Source organism: Pecten maximus, chromosome 6 (genome assembly GCF_902652985.1).
Source record: "Pecten maximus chromosome 6, xPecMax1.1, whole genome shotgun sequence".
Lineage (NCBI taxonomy): Eukaryota > Metazoa > Mollusca > Bivalvia > Pectinida > Pectinidae > Pecten > Pecten maximus.
This window is the reverse complement of record NC_047020.1, coordinates 42354299-42372090: the sequence shown is the minus strand read 5'-3', so window position 1 is coordinate 42372090 and position 17792 is coordinate 42354299. Positions and strand designations below refer to the sequence as shown.

The window sequence follows — 17792 nt, the reverse complement described above, 5'->3', positions numbered from 1 at the left end:
TATACCATAATATAAGGTTCCAGTACTGACCCCTGCCTTATTCCACTGTATACCATAATGTAAGGACCCAGTACTGACCCCTGCCTTATTCCACTGTATACCATAATGTAAGGACCCAGTACTGACCCCTGCCTTATTCCACTGTATACCATAATGTAAGGGCCCAGTACTGACCCCTGCCTTATTCCACTGTATACCATAATGTAAGGACCCAGTACTGACCCCTGCCTTATTCCACTGTGTGTAAGGCCTTTTCAGCTGAAGATTTGTGTTGCATTATATGTAATATTACGATTTAATGGCTTAGCATCAATCTCTTAATTATTCTGCAATATGCAGTGGAGAGCGGGTGGGTGACATCGCACTTTCCTTGACAATTAGGATTGTCTCTGTTAAACTAAAATTTCAAGTTAATGTTTTTGGCCTAGCTTGCAGAACAACGTCAGGGTTCAATGAAAACAGAAAATAAAAATGTCTTTTAAATGAATAAAGTTCATATATCACTATAACCCGGGTACCGTATATTTACTCACAAATCAAATTCTGCGGTCCAGGGAGTTCAGAAACTTGATATTATTAAAGCTTTTTGCTAATCACAGTTTAACTTGATAATACATTTGTAAAGCTATTACTTTAAGCTGATATCTAATCTTAACACAATGTGCAATAAAAGCATATATATCTTCATTGCTGGTCTTTATAATGCATCCAAGTGTTACCATTTCAGACCTTATGGATCTTCAGATAATATTGATTTTTAAAAATCGTCATGATTTTACCCCCCTGACCTTGAAAATAAGTCAAGGGCATTCATATGATTTAACAATTAAGTGTTCTGTCTCAGATCAAATATCACAACCTTGGAACCCTAGAAGACAATACAGGACACTTTAGTTGTTTTAAGTAAAAAATGTGTTGACGAATGGCCTGGCGTCAGATACTGAATTACACCATATGGTCTAGATTGGCCCCCTGTCTCTAGAATGTCAAAATTATAAACAAAATTGAGCTTTGTAATTTTGGTCTCGAGGATATATCTGATTCTAGATCCCTCTGTTTCAAACCAGGGGAAAATAATCTAGTATTGTCATTTAGTGCAGCAATTCTAACAAGATACTTAGGGGCTGGTTGCTAGTCTACATATGGTAACTTGGACCACATTTCATTACAATGGAAGCTCCCACCAGTAGACAGACAAATGTGTCAATTCCTTTCCCACTACAGCATTATGTAGATAACCGCTACCGTGTTTAACTCTTATGAATAGTGACACTGGTTCAGAATATCGTGCAATGTTCAAAAACATGAAGTCGATCAATTTATGGGATAAATCCACCATCCTTCTATATTCTTATGATTGTTTTTCACATTTTGATTTTCCTCGATTTCTCTTATTGGTTTTTACTCGTACAGTCCATGGCATCACTGACGACTCCTTGACGAAACGACTGCATGGCGCGGTGTTACATTCACGATTCGGTATATTTGAACAATCTTCTCTGTCGATTTTGTCTTTTAAAGATGTTACATATTCGAGAGAGAAAAAAATACTTATGATCGATTAACACAAAACTAGACTGCTGTATATATCTTTTATACAAAACCAAAATGTATTGTACTTTAGACTATAACCACAATTCAATTGTTTGAACAGATCTTTTCTTTGAGTGGTACATAATTTTAAAATTGCATCATAAAGAAATCCCATCTTGCTTCGCCTCTGTGTTTTGCATGTAACTCTCGGCCTTATACGCAATCATTTTAGGACGCTGTTCTTTTTATTTTTTTTGTAATTTGTTGTTATTTTTTTTACTGTGGGTGTCATATTATATGTATTTTGAGAAACAGTCTATTTACTGTCGGCAATGTAGCATCTTTCAGATGTTTCAATGTGCTTTTCTTCAATCAAAAAGTGAATTCGTGTAATAGTTTCTGTCCGGATAATTATTTTAAGACTGAAAATAATGATTATCTCATAACACAAAATTGCGGCCGACATTTTATTGGACAAAAATACGTCTATTTAATCAATGAACTGCGGGGCTTAGGTTCTATGCTGGAGAAGAGCGATGAGGTGTTTTAAGAAATTTTACTATCAATGTAAGTACAAACCATGATTTGAGCTGTCGCATAACGTTCGTGAACATTAAGTTTGAATACATAATGTACAACACCACTCAACCGTATTATGACATTATTTGAGAGAAGACAATGATGGGTGCTTGATGTAGCAGTCTCGCAAAGTTGTAGTTGGCATTCAAGTCATCTGTTAAAACAATGTTCTCACACCCAATATTAAAAGCATGTTCCAAATATTGTGAAATATGCTGCCATTAAGAGACCGGAGAATTAGGGGCCTGTAAAAAGTGCCATAAAGCACAGAGGTTCCTACTACATGTAGTTTTAATTCTACCCAAACACATTCAACAGTAGGTAGCTCTAAATCTGGACATTGCTTAGCGGGTATGTCATTCCTCACGTACACAGATACTCTTTAACACCAACGCAATCTGATCTTATATGATAGAAAGGGTCGCAATAGCCAGGAAAGGTAAAATATTTTAATTTACCACTGATGGTCAGCCAAGTTTCAGTGAATGATAATATACAGACATTATGTAGTTCGGTAAATAGTATGTCGACCCATCTTGTTCCGAAGGCTTTAGACATTCAAATGTACAAACGAATATTTGGCAACGTCAAAGAAGTCACTTACAATACTAGATAGGTAGAAAAATTCAGGAGAGAGCGAAGTAAGAATCAAAGTTGTCCGCAGGACTCTGGATTTATCTCAACATTGCCGGATATTAGAAGTAACAGATGGTTACACATAAAAGAAAAAATGCGAAAAAGACAGTGAGTGTTATCACCAAAACCCAGACAACCACGAGAACTTGCATTTTTTTCTTATAGGTGTCGTAAAAAGAAATATAGAAGATTTTTGAAATTAGACGTGGAGGACAACGATAAAAAAAAATTGAAACTAGACGTGGGGTGTGACGATGCAGGAGGGTATTAATGTCGATCCACATGCGGGGAGTGTCATACTGATCAAGTTTCATTGTCATTGCTTAGAAACCGAAGGCCGATATGTGTATCGTTATTGGTTACAAGCGTAGCCGATATAACTTGTTTCGCAATTGTTGTAAACTGAATAAAGTTGACATTTAAATGGGATTTTTGAAGTATGCAAGTTCGGTTGATTCCCTTCCTCAATATCTAGTCCGACCAGTTCTGTCGATCAGCCTGAATTTTATGTCTGATCGTAGTTCTTGAAGATAGAGAAGTTCTCAAAACAAATAACAATTTGATCACATAATTGATCCGTTATCGCGTGAAGTGATTGCTGGTAAAGACAAAGCTAGTCAATATGTAGAAATTTAATCTACATAGATGGTATTGTGGACTGGTTCAGTGATGTCTACAGTTCACATGCTGCAAGGGTAGTCGACATGGACAGCGTTTTGAAGATTTAACATATTTGATATATCAGGTAAAACCTTTTAACTCACTATTAACAGCTTATTCTTCCGTTTGATCACAGGGGCTAGTAACGATATATATGTATTGCGTACGTTTTTTTCTTATTTTTCATCCCCCCCCCCCATTTATATCGTTACTAGCCCCTGTGGTTTGATTGGAATCTGTTGATTTCTGTAGAATAAATAGGACAGCTTGCTCATCACACTAATCGGACAGCTACTCGGTTGCTAGGTAGAGGCCTAGCTACTACTGAAGAAAACGCTGATAAAACATGGTATGCAGATTGATGAAGAACATGGGAAAGTTTAATGGACAACATCGTGATCTTATTTGAAGATACTTAAATTATCTTCCTATACAGATACGTATCCTGAGAAGTGTAAATTCCCCGGTGGCGCTATCCTTGTGCGATATAAAGCCAGACATGTTCGATGCTTGTTGATGTGCCTTGTAATTCATATTTTGGGAATGTAACTTTACCCGGATATGACCTAGATTTGTATGACGGGTGTCGTCAGTGAAGTAGACGACGCTCACTATTCTGTAACACCTGGGTCCAGTTGTTCAAAAGGTGATAAGCTTCATCACTTGATTTGTGGAAAAAAACTTATTTTCGTCTTTATTTCAAAACCCGAAATTAAGTATTCATTAAAATGGGCAGGTAGGAAGAGACCGATTAGTGTTACGTTTTCATGAAATTTTGTCAAGTTAGTTTGACCAGAAATTATTTTATCAGGATTTTAATATTGTTGTTAAACTGTGATTAGCCGTACGCGTATCACCTTTTGAACAATTGGGGCCCTAGTCGTATTATCCTTGTACCTTTTCAATGCCAATTTATTTTTTGTTCATATGTTTTTGATGTCGGTATTCTCCGTTATTTTTTTCGATGTAAGGAAGCAAAATTTAAATTTTCGTAAGGAATTTAATTAATATACATTGTACCACCATTTCCAGATTAAGTCTGATTCTTGTAAATCTTCCAATGTGATTAAAATCTTCCAGATTCATGCAAACGGTACTGGTTCCCAGAGGTCACATGTACTTACATAGACAATCATTTTTACCATAGACAGACAATTTGGAATTCCGTGTTTGGCTGAACAACATATGCTGTTATTATGGAGATCTAGCTGTGTTTGGCTGAACAAGATGTGCTGTTATTATGGAGATCTGTGTTTGGCTGAACAAGATGTGCTATTGTTTTGGAATTCCGTGTTTAAACTAGATGTGATATTGTTTTGTAATTCCGATTTTGGCTGAACAAGTTGTGCTGTTGTTTTGGAATTCCGTGTTTAAACTAGATGTGCTGTTGTTTTGTAATTCCGTTTTTGGCTGAACAAGACATGCTGTTGTAACTTAAGTATGTACATTCACACTGATTTTGTAATACAGAATTGTAAAGCATGTTCTGGTTAAAATTGACAACACAACACATTCCTTTCAGTTTGCCGTATTGCAAGAATGTTAGTGCTTTAATGATTTCATGTACAAGTTACATTGTATTATATTTTATAGAAACAATACATCAGGTGATATAATATAGGACAGCAGAATGCCTCTTACATTTCTATATTACTGGTTTAAAATAAAACATAGCTATCAGTTTAAATTTGAAATAAATATAATGAAAATTCAATAAATGTGAAACAATACCTCCAAAACTATCACTGTGAAATCTTGGGTGTTTATTAAACAAAATATTTATTTGCAAAATGAGACAAAATAATTTTTGTAGTATAAACTTTTCATTTAAGTGGATACGAATTCTAAGCTTTCCACTACCAAACCAAGGGTACAGTGGGATTAACTTGTTTTGTCTAAGTAACAGGCAGATATTGCATTGAAATGAATTTTTAAGCACATATTCAAGCATGGGATAGTACAAACATTTAAATACAAGTAAATTATTGAAAACATTAGTTTTCTTTAATATTCTCCATATATTTCTTAAAGCTAGAATTGTTCTCCTATTGCATATTACTGATATGTAGATATACATCTTTGCAATGTAAATATAAGACATGCCTGTGGGAGTAATATTGAATAAATACTAACACAAGAGGCCAAAAGGGCTTGTATCGCTCAACGGTAATTTCGCTTGCCTATGCATGAATACTATTTTAATTAAATGGCAGCATTTATTGATGTTTGAACAACAAGTCTGATTGCTATTTTTATATGAGGTATATTAATTGATTTGATTAACTATTCAGTCTAGTAAAAATTTACGAAACTGTCTTGTATAAATCTGACATTGGGTAGGCAGACTTATTTGATTTCAAATGACAAACAAAATTTTGACATTTGTTCTTTGTGGAAGAAACACATAAGTAGACGACAGATGTGTCAAACCATGGCAAAAATATCACAAAATTAATTTGACTTTGATGAATAAACATTCTGTAATATGACATACTGGTACATATCTATACTTAATCACGAAAAATATCTACCTTTGTTATAACGTCTATCATCAACTTAATTAAATCAGTTTATCAAAAGAGATGCTAATTAAATGTACAATCTTAAAGTTAGTAGATCAGTTATTTTGCCCCGCTTACTGGGTGTTGTCCTAAATAAGTTTTAATTAATCACATACATTGTCTAACATAAATTATCATTATACAGTGAAGAAAAAATAATTGCATCCGCCCACACAAATATGCTAATTGCTGGAACTAATGATTTGAGTAAAACTCTCCTGGGTATTTGTATGAACACAGGTTAGAATGTAAACATTAAGACTTGTTTAATTAACAAATGCATCTTAATTAATATCGGCTGTCAAAAACATACAATTCACTCTGAGCGAGCAAGGTATTTGTCTGTAAATAACATTTTTAATGTGACAGTATACATTCGGTTTACTTTTGTAATTCAAATGATTACTAAAACCACAAATTGACAATTCAACTAAGAGGGCATGAGGGACCTGTTCGAACTTTTCTGCCAATCATTATGTACATGCATAAACACATGTACATCCATTCAGCTTCTGGGTGTAGCAATATACTCAGAAGACAGAATTTTTACTTATATGGTTTTATCGCCCTGACAGTACACGTATGTACACAACTTGATTAAATATACTTAATTTATTTTCAAATAATTTTTTTATTTGGATTATTTCAAATATTTCTTCATTTACACGACCAATGTTGAAAGATACATATTGGATGAGGTCTTGTCTATAATTGGATTACATTTACAAAAAAAAAAAAAAAAAATTGTATTACCATTACATTGGATACATAAATAATCAGTCTGTGTTTAATTTTAGCACGGTACATTTTATGTATACATGATATTTATGAATTTATTTAAATGGTGGAAGGTTGTGGTTAAAGGCTTGGTTGCTTTAATATAAGTTTAATATATATATTTTATATATCGTACAATTATCTCTGGCGCAAAATATACATATTTACATTACGAAAATATATACTATATACATACTGTACACATATAATACATATCTACAAAAAATCTTCTCATTATGACAAATAAAGTGGAATATTTTATTTTATCAACTGTACAAAAACATTTTCTTCTCAATTGAAGTGGAATATTTTATCTTATCGACTATACAAAATCATTATCTTCTCAATTAAAGTGGAATATTTTATCTTATTAACTGTACAAAAACATTATCTTCTCATTTAAGTGGCATATTTTATTTTACACACCGTACAAAATCGTTCTTCTCAAATCAAGTGAATTATTTTATTTTATCAACTGTACAAAATAATTTTATCTCTCAAATTAAGTGAAATATATAATTTCATCAACTGTACAAAATTGTTATATTCTCATATTAAGTGGAATGTTGTATAAGAATTTTATATAAAAGTAAATGTATAAATATATAGATATGTTATTCAATCCTTAATGATCAAAATTCATTCCAGTTGCTGTGATACGGAACTTAATTTGAGGATCTTATCCATAAGATTTATTTAAAGTGTGGTCGAGATTAGCTCTCCTGGTACATCCTTACCCCATATTTGCCACTATCAAATATTTTTGAAGAATCCGTAGCAGGACACATTTGACAAGGTGACAATGTCTGATTTTGAGGGTATGGAGTCTCATTAGGAAGAGCCAATTCTAACGACCCAAATATGTAATTATTAGTAAATACATGTACAGTCAATATTCTCCATAAAAGATGAGGCTATTGGTCGGATAATATTCCTTACACATTGTATTATGGGAGTATATGAATAAAATACTCTGAAATCAATATAGGCACTTATGTTATTGGAATCAACAGTATAATGTACTATCATGTTTGGAGTCATATGTCAGTGGAAGGCTGGTGAACGATTATGTTGTCATGGTGATCCTCATTTTTTGGAATAAACTGCTGTCAGACTTTACTGAACTTCAGTCCAGCTGAAAACAAGAAGAAAAAGAAAATTAAAAGGACATTAAATACACAATATGTAAATATATCCATACTAAGTGTAAAATGAAATAATCTCGACAGTTGACTAAGATTTGACATAATCAGATAGTCCATTCATATTAGCTGCAATGTTATACTCATTCTATCTCAAAATGTATATCACTTCTTAGTTTGGGATGTTTTTAAATGTTTAAATGTAATCTATAAAAGATTCAATTAACAAATGAATCAAAGTGATTTCCTACACACAATACCATTATACCGTAAAAAAAATCTGTTTTGTTGGGTTCATATTTTGCAGAGTTACATAAAACGCTGTAGTAAGTTGTAGAATTTGATTTCTGAATACTCATATTTTAATATGATAAGTTCCAATTATCCACAGAATTGACATACATATTAGTGTTACCATTTTCGATAGACAAACCACAAAATTAGAACCACATTCCAAACGCAAGTTTTACAGTATAAAGATATCTCCAACATTACAGAAGTTTAAAACTAGCATTTAATTAAGAAACATTGCATATAATTAATTTGTATTGATTTGTAATAATAACTGTTTCTCCAAGGATATCAGGTATTTATAATACAGGATCGAGTAGTAATTGTCCCCTACACCTAATGATTAAATCTGAACAAGAGAGAAAAACAAACAAGAACAAAACAGAACTGGCATTCGTAATAACATGTTTCCTCAATAAGGTCGTATTAGTGTAAGCTGTAAACGTGAGCATGCTGATATTTCCTGTGGGTGCAGTCAGCATTAAATCTTGTTATATCTGTTATTATAATTAACAGTATTTAATTAAACAGCTGAACAGTTTTCATTAACCCATGCTCTCGACAACAAAGTCATATTTAACTTTTGTCTAAACATCATTGTTAAACAGTGGTTAGGTAAGCTTTCTAACATGTAAGTAACAAAAACCTATGTTTTTGAACCAATATACTATAAACACCAGGGAGTACGTGTATTTTTAATGTCACATTAAACGAAACAACTTTCGAACCCCGAGTCCTTCTTCTAACATGTACCAGGAAAGTTGTCATATTTTAACCAGATTTCCCCCCCATTATACTGTTTCATGAGAAATGTACAACAATAATACTTGTATAATCGAATTGACTATTGAGATTAAATTGAGTAGATCACAGTCCAGTCCTAATTAATTAAGGTCAGTATTTTCACACACTATTCATTCAAATTATGTTTGAATTGTCCAAGTCGCCCTATGAAGATGTTTTCCTTAATATAATGTTTGTGGAAGCTTGATAATTATCTCTCCCTGCAATATTGTTGTATGTACTAAATGTAATAATTACATTTCCTATAATATGCTGTATGTATACTAAATGTAATAATTACATTTCCCTGCGATAAGTTGTATGCACTAAATGTAATAATTAGTAAATTACATTTCCTTCCATATTTTGTGTGTACTAAATGAAACAATTACATTTCCCTACGCTATGTTGTATGTACTTAATGTAATGATTACATTTTACTGTAAAATGTTCTAGTCTATGTCTACCTATGAAGCTAAAACCAAGCATTTGTGAAGAAGCCAAAAAGAAAAGAGCCCATAATTATAAATCAGATCAGCAAGTGTTAAATCAGTCACTAATGAACACCACAGTGGACATAACTCAGGGGCATATTAATTAGAATACTGCGTACCAGACATAGTCTCAATTCTATTTATCATTTGATAAATTGTAATGAATAATTCAATAAAGATGAGATTCACTTTAAATTAGTGTTCACACATGATGGAACAAGTTCTTTTCAAACTAAGAATACTTATAATACATCATTCTGCTTGTTAACAAACCTAAATATTTTTGAAAGTCATGATGACTACTTCAATCTGGCGAATGTGTTGAGAATGCCATTTTCCTTCATAAAGTACATGTGATGAATTTTAATTAGCTTAATTAATGGACTGATTGGTATTAATTAATATACTTGTTCCATGATTGCTGAAGACTAACTACTTATATCAATTTATTGATGAATGATTATTCTATGTTAAAGAGTATACCTTATTCAGACTGAACATTATTATTTTGATTAACCGTCACGTCATTATGAATTATAGCTACAGAAATGCTCATTACGGAATACAGACATCAATTTGTCCTGCTATAGTAGAGCTAGTGTATTACTGATACGTAATAGGAACGGTCACTGTTCAACTGAAGTCGCTTAGATATACATGTAACTTATAAATATTTGAGGCAGAATATTGCAAGCAATTAATCCTCAGTCCCTCGTCTACATCTAAATGTGATATCTGATTTTAGCATACTACACCCATCATCTGTTATATACTCACATACAAAACCTGGAAGGAGAAAGTTGATAGGAGATAACCCTGATTGTAATTATAAGACAAAGTCTAGCAGACTGACAAATGAAGCCCAATAGTCACAGCCAATAGTACATAGTGAGCGACTACTGAGGTTTGAGAGTGATCCTCGTTCGGATTCATACTATATTAAATAGGAAACTTAAATCTATAAAGTAAAAGCCTGGATCTCTATGACAGAGAGACAGTAATCTGTCCTAAACAGATTAACCTCATACCACAAAACTTAGAGTTAAATCACTCAACAGCAGGTTATACAAAACAACATAGAGGCTACCAAACAAAGCAAACAAAAAGTTTCCCAGCGAAAAAAAAAGCAGAAATTATCAATCAGACTAGACAATGGCCTGACTACTGACTACATACACAGATATAGCTAGGAGTGTCGTCCTTTACGCCTCCGACCTGCAACATACAAATACCCTGGCCCGTTACTTATATGACACTGGCCCGTTACTTATATGACACTGGCCCATAATAATTATATGACACTAGCCCGTTACTTATATGACACTGGCCCGTTACTTATATGACACTAGCCCGTTACTTATACAACACGGGCCCATTACTTATATGACACTGGCCCATAATACTTATATGACATTGGCCCATTGCTTTTATGACACTCGATAGTTATTTATATGACATTGGCCCGTAACTTATATGACATTGGTCCATTACTTATATGACACTGGCCCGTTACTTATATGACACTGGTCCGTTACTTATATGACACTGGCCCATAATACTTATGACACTACCCGTTACTTATATGACATTGGCCCGTAACTTATATGACACTGGCCCGTTACTTTTATGACACTCGAAAGTTATTTATATGACACTGGCCCGTTACTTATACGACATGGGCCCGTTACTAATATGACACTGGCCCATTAATTATATGACACTAGTCTGTTACTTATATGACACTGGCCCATTAATTATATGACACTAGTCTGTTACTTATATATATATGACACTGGCCCGTTACTTATATGACACTGGCCCACTACTTATATGACACTGGCCCTTTACTTAAATGACACTAGCCCGTTACTTATATGACACTGGCCCATTACTTATGTGACACTGGCCTGTTACTTTTGACACTGGCCCATTACTTATGTGACACTGGCCCGTTACTTATATGACACTGGCCCGTTACTTATACAACACTGGCCCGTTACTTATATGACACTGGCCCGTTACTTATACAACACTGGCCCGTTACTTATACAACACTGGCCCGTTACTTATATGACACTGGCCCATTAATTATGTGACACTGGCCTGTTACTTTGGACACTGGCCCATTACTTATATGACATTGGCCCGCTACTTATGTGACACTGACCCGTTATTTATACAACACGGGCCCATAACTTATATGACACTGGTCCGTAACTTATATGACACTGGCCCGTTACTTATATGACACTGGCCCGTTACTTATATGACACTGGCCCATTACTTTTATGACACTGGCCCGTAACTTATATGACACTGGATAGTTATTAATGACACTGGCCTGTTACTAATATGACACTGGCCTGTTACTAATATGACACTGGTCCTTTACTTATATGACACTGGCCTGTAACTTATATGACACTGGTCCGTTAGTTTTATGACACTAGCCTGTAACTTATATGACATTGGCTAATTACTCTTACTATTATGACACTGGTCCGTTAGTTTTATGACACTGGCCCGTAACTTATATGACACTGGATAGTTATTAATGACACTGGCCTGTTACTAATATGACACTGGCCTGTTACTAATATGACACTGGTCCTTTACTTATATGACACTAGCCTGTAACTTATATGACACTGGTCCGTTAGTTTTATGACACTGGCTCGTTACTTATATGACACTGGATAGTTATTAATGACACTGGCCTGTAACTTATATGACACTGGTCCTTTACTTATATGACACTAGCCTGTAACTTATATGACACTGGCCCGTTACTTATATGACACTGGCCCATTACTTATATGACACTGGCCTGTAACTTATATGACACTGGATAGTTATTAATGACACTGGCCTGTAACTTATATGACACTGGATAGTTATTAATGACACTGGCCTGTAACTTATATGACACTGGTCCGTTAGTTTTATGACACTAGCCTGTAACTTATATGACACTGGTCCGTTAGTTTTATGACACTGGCTCGTTACTTATGTGACACTGGCCTGTTACTAATATGACACTGGTCCTTTACTTATATGACACTGGCCCGTAACTTATATGACACTGTATAGTTATTAATGACACTGGCCTGTAACTTATATGACACTGGTCCGTAACTTATATGACACTGGTCCGTTAGTTTTATGACACTAGCCTGTAATTATATGACATTGGCTAATTACTCTTACTATTATGACATTTATATCTCACGCTTGCCTGAAGCATAAGTAGCCTTACTTGTAGACAACCTGGTCCTAATGATAATCAATACACAACACCCTGGCTGGTCTAACACAATACTACATATATCACACCTAACCAAGCTATAACACACGTGACCTAACTATATCACATTCTTACTTATATCACCCTGTTGTACATATATTCTGATCTTAAATGTCCTGGAAAAAAGGGAAAAATTCAAATATGTTTAGCACTTTTCATTTCAAAGAAAAACTTGCTCAATATAATATCCTTATATACTAAAACCATATTCATTTCTGGAAAGCATGGGATATGATTCTACCTGATATCTATCAAGCATGGTTATTGTAATTGAATGGACATTGCCGAGACAATTTATCCCATCAAATCTCTGTTTTGATTATTAGCATGAGATGATAATGGCATGAATGACATTCACATAAAATTCTAACTACCCTTTAAAATCCCAATATACCAAGTGAGCATATTAAGAAAATCAAGAAGGTACTTAAGTTCAATGACCTGAGGAAGCGAACGAGGACAAATAGTTGGTAACACTAATGACCCTATATAGAAAGTGAGACTAACTTGACACTTATAGTTTGAAAAGTTAAGAGTTGGTATAGAATACTTATTTGATCTATATTCTTGAACAGTGAACTACCAATGATTACACATTTGTATAGATGTGAATTATAATTGCTGTTTTGTGGGAATAATTCTAACTTCATATGTGGGATTTTATTAATAACTGTTATAATAAATGTAAATCACAGGTGCAATATAATATCTTCTATAACAAAAAAGAAGAATAAAAAAAAGTTAACTTCTGGTAGTTTTGTAATCATTTTCAGGTAGATGTCAGTGAAGCCAGCATTAGTACTTTTACAATATATTACAGAAATTCTATAAAACTAGAGGCCACAGTAACCCTATATGATTTGTATTATTTGTGTCTGCGTGCCAGCTGAGAGAAAAAAATCATAGAGATGGTAAGGATGGAAACCTAGCCTGATAAAGGTATTAACCAGCTACAAATTCTAACTGAGTGACATAGTGGGTGTATATCCTGGCAGTGTCTCTATGGACAGATGGACAAAGATGTTGAGAGGCCTGTTCAAATGGACAGATGGGACAAACATACTGAGAGGCTCGAGCATCAGAATGGATTGATGGACAAACATGCTGAGAGGCTTATTCAAATGGACAGATGGACAAACATACCGAGAGATTTATCAGAATGGATAGATGGACAAACATGCTGAGAGGCTTATTCAAATGGACAGATGGACAAACATACCAAGAGATTTATCAGAATGGATAGATGGACAAACATGCTGAGAGGCTTATTCAAATTGACAAATGGACAAACAAACTGCAAGACTTATTCAAATTGACAAATGGACAAACATGCTGACAGGCTCATTAGAATGGACAGATGGACAAACATGCTGAGAGGCTTATCAGAATGAACAGATGGACACATATACTGAGAGGCTTATCAGAATGAACAGATGGACAAATATACTGAGAGGCTCATCAGAATGGACAGATGGACAAATGTACTGAGAGGCTCATCAGAATGGACAGATGGACAAACAAACTGAGAGGCTTATCAGAATGAACAGATGGACAAATATACTGAGAGGCTTATCAGAATGAACAGATGGACAAATATACTGAGAGGCTTATCAGAATGAACAGATGGACAAACATACTGAGAGCCTTATCAGAATGGACAGATGGACAAACAAACTGAGAGGCTTATCAGAATGAACAGATGGACAAATATACTGAGAGGCTCATCAGAATGGACAGCTGGACAAACAAACTGAGAGGCTTATCAGAATGAACAGATGGACAAACATACTGAGAGCCTTATCAGAATAAACAGATGGACAAACATACTGAGAGCCTTATCAGAATGAACAGATGGACAAATATACTGAGAGGCTCATCAGAATGGACAGATGGACAAATATACTGAGAGGCTTATCAGAATGGACAGATGGACAAACAAACTGAGAGGCTTATCAGAATGGACAGATGGTGATTGAAGAGACTGACTTTGGACAGATGTGAAAGGTGAAGGGATTCATTAGATTGCATCAGGACAATCAGTGGTGGATGGACTTATTAAACTGTATATGATTCTGGACAGATGGACAGACAGAGTGAGTTGAGACTATGCCATGCACCTTTGGACAGACAGGACAGCCTAAGGGATTATTAGATTTTATTATGGACAGATGGGCAAACAGACAGGTATTTGTTATATTTTGTCTATGGACAGATGGACATACAGACAGAGGTACTTTTTAGATTTCGTCTATGGACAGATATGAACAGACAGGTAATGGGGATTTATTACATTTTGTCTATGGACAGATGGACACATAGACTGAGGTACTTGTTAGATTTCATCTATGGAGAGACAAGCTGATTTTAGTGAGAGTGCCTACCAAATTTCATGGTGGGGACATATTGATGGTTATTGCACTAGCTGTTTAATATATACTATATATATTTTTTCTCTCTTAAGAATAACTGCATCACAAATGCAACATGAAACAGTAGGGCATTATTCTTTCTTCTTCCATTTACAATTTAAAAAGTCTTTAAAGTGCTTTAAACTTTCATAATCACATGGTATCAATGATTCTAAAGCACAGCCGATTAAGTTTCATGTTGTACTGTGATAAGCCATATCTCCTAGCATGATTAACATGCAACTAGAAATACATGTATGTTAGTCGAGTTTCTTGATGTATTGCCCAACGTGTTTCTATGTGCTTCTTTATAAAACAATAAATGAAATTAATATCTTGTTAATTAAGAGCAAAAACTTATACAGGTACAACAGTAATTTACTTCATTAATTAATGATATATTCTATAACTCAGGGGGAGGATGGGTGAGATTTACAGAAGCATGACTGAATTAATTGATATTTACCCATACCAAAAAAAGGTATAAAAAGTTATAACTTTTTAGTACCTTTTTAGTACCTTTTCTGTACCTTTTTCAAAAGGTACAAAAAAGTTATAACTTTTTTGTACCTTTTTGAAAACTTAGAATTTATGAATGTAACTTTTGATAACTTTTTTGGACTTAGACAATTTTAGATGTAACTTTTTTGTACCTTTCTAGACTTAGAAAATTTCAGGTATAACTTTTTTGTACCTTTTCTGGACTTAGAAAATTTCATGTATAACTTTGTGTAACTTTTCTGGACTTTGAAAATTTGAGGTATAACTTTTTTGTACCTTTTCTGGACTTTGAAAATTTGAGGTATACCTTTTTTGTACCTTTTCTGGACTTAGAAAATATTTACAACATCTGAAAAGATTGATTAATTTTAGCAAAACTTTGCTGGACTTAGAAAATTGCATGTATAACTTTTTTGTACCTTTTCTGGACTTTGAAAATTTCGGGTATAACTTTTTTGTACCTTTTCTGGACTTAGAAAAATTTACAACATCTTAAAAGACTGATTATTTTTAGCAAAACTTGTCTGTATCTTTTCTGGACAACCATAAGATTACTAAATAAATCTTATGTTTGCTTATGACACATAATAATTACTGTAAATGTAATCACAAATAATTATACAAGACAGTGACAGTGAAATTCTATTACAGGTAATTCAATCAATATAAGCTCAATCCCCATTTAAATGGAAATCTTAATTTAATAATGTACACACAATTGATTAAAATACAATTATCAGTGAACTGTAGGGAATTTGTGATGGGTCAGAGAGGCGAATCGCCTTTAGAAGACCTCAACGACAGGTAAGCTAGGTAACAGGTGATTGGAATCCGAAATGTGTGTTGAATTGTCCATGCATAGATAAATTTTTCATTCCAGAGAGGCATCAAAAATATTTTGATAAATAACATACATATAGATTTAAAATTAAACAAGAGATCCTAGAGGGATCTTGGCGCCCACCATTGAATGATCTTCATAGGTTCCATGTTAGATTGATCTTTTCTCTTTTTTTGCCTTCCTCTTACTAATCTGTATAAATTGAGAAACATCCCTCCAGTGCTTTTTAAACAAGGGAAACTTATATATGAAATTTGAGATTTGGCTATAATGGTTGTCTGTCGACAATGTTTTCAGATTGGTCCAAAAATGCAATACGACGGACCAAGGAGAACCTACATATGAAAATTGAGAAAGATTCCTTCAGTTCTTTCTGAGAAATCTCGATACCAAACTTCAATTGTCAAAATCCAAGATGGCTGCCTGTCGGCCATCTTGTTTTCCAATCGGTTCCAAAATGCAATATGCATAACTAGGCACCAAGGGGAACCTACATATGAAATTTGAGAAAGATCTCTTCAGTACTTCCTCAGAAAAAGCGATAACAAACTTCAATTGTTAAAATCCAAGATGGCTGCCTGTCGGCCATGTTATTTGGTGATCGGTCCCAAAATGCAATATGCATAACAAGGCACCAAGGGGAACCTACATATGAAATTTGAGAAAGATCCCTTTAGTACTTTCTCAGAAATAGCGATACCAAACTTCAATTGTCAAAATACAAGATGGCTGCCTGTCGGCCATGTTGTTTTCCGATCGGTCCCAAAATGTAATATGCATAACTAGGCACCAAGGTGAACCTTAATATGAAATTTGAGAAAGATCCCTTCAGTTCTTTCTCAGAAATAGCGATAACAAACTTCAATTGTCAAAATACAAGATGGCTGCCTGTCGGCCATGTTGTTTTCTGATCGGTTCCAAAATACGATATGCATAACTAAGCACCAAGGGGAACCTACATATGAAATTTGAGAAAGATCTCTTCAGTACTTCCTCAGAAAAAGCGATAACAAACTTCAATTGTTAAAATCCAAGATGGCTGCCTGTCGGCCATGTTATTTGGTGATCGGTCCCAAAATGCAATATTCATAACAAGGCACCAAGGGGAACCTACATATGAAATTTGAGAAAGATCCCTTCAGTACTTACTCAGAAATAGCGATAACAAACTTCAATTGTCAAAATACAAGATGGCTGCCTGTCGGCCATGTTGTTTTCCGATCGGTCCCAAAATGTAATATGCATAACTAGGCACCAAGGTGAACCTTAATATGAAATTGAG

The 17792-nt window shown here is 34.2% G+C and overlaps 1 protein-coding gene across 6 annotated transcripts in view; it reads right to left on the bottom strand.

Annotated features, from left to right (window-relative positions):
* Positions 1–4924: 4924 nt before the first annotated feature.
* Positions 4925–17792, bottom strand: part of LOC117329826 (LIM and calponin homology domains-containing protein 1-like) — a 97564-nt gene continuing 84696 nt past the window's right edge. For 3 of the 6 annotated variants that reach the window (XM_033888001.1, XM_033887996.1, XM_033888002.1), the window contains 2 exons: positions 12836–12876; positions 4925–7881 (listed from right to left, as the gene is read on the bottom strand). In XM_033888001.1, the coding sequence (XP_033743892.1) occupies positions 12836–12876 (41 nt within the window). In that variant the 3' untranslated portion in view covers positions 4925–7881. Of the gene's footprint in view, positions 7882–10233; positions 10243–10632; positions 10672–12835; positions 12877–17792 lie in introns of all 6 variants that reach the window. The other 3 variants (XM_033887998.1, XM_033887997.1, XM_033888000.1) reach the window with 3 other exon arrangements.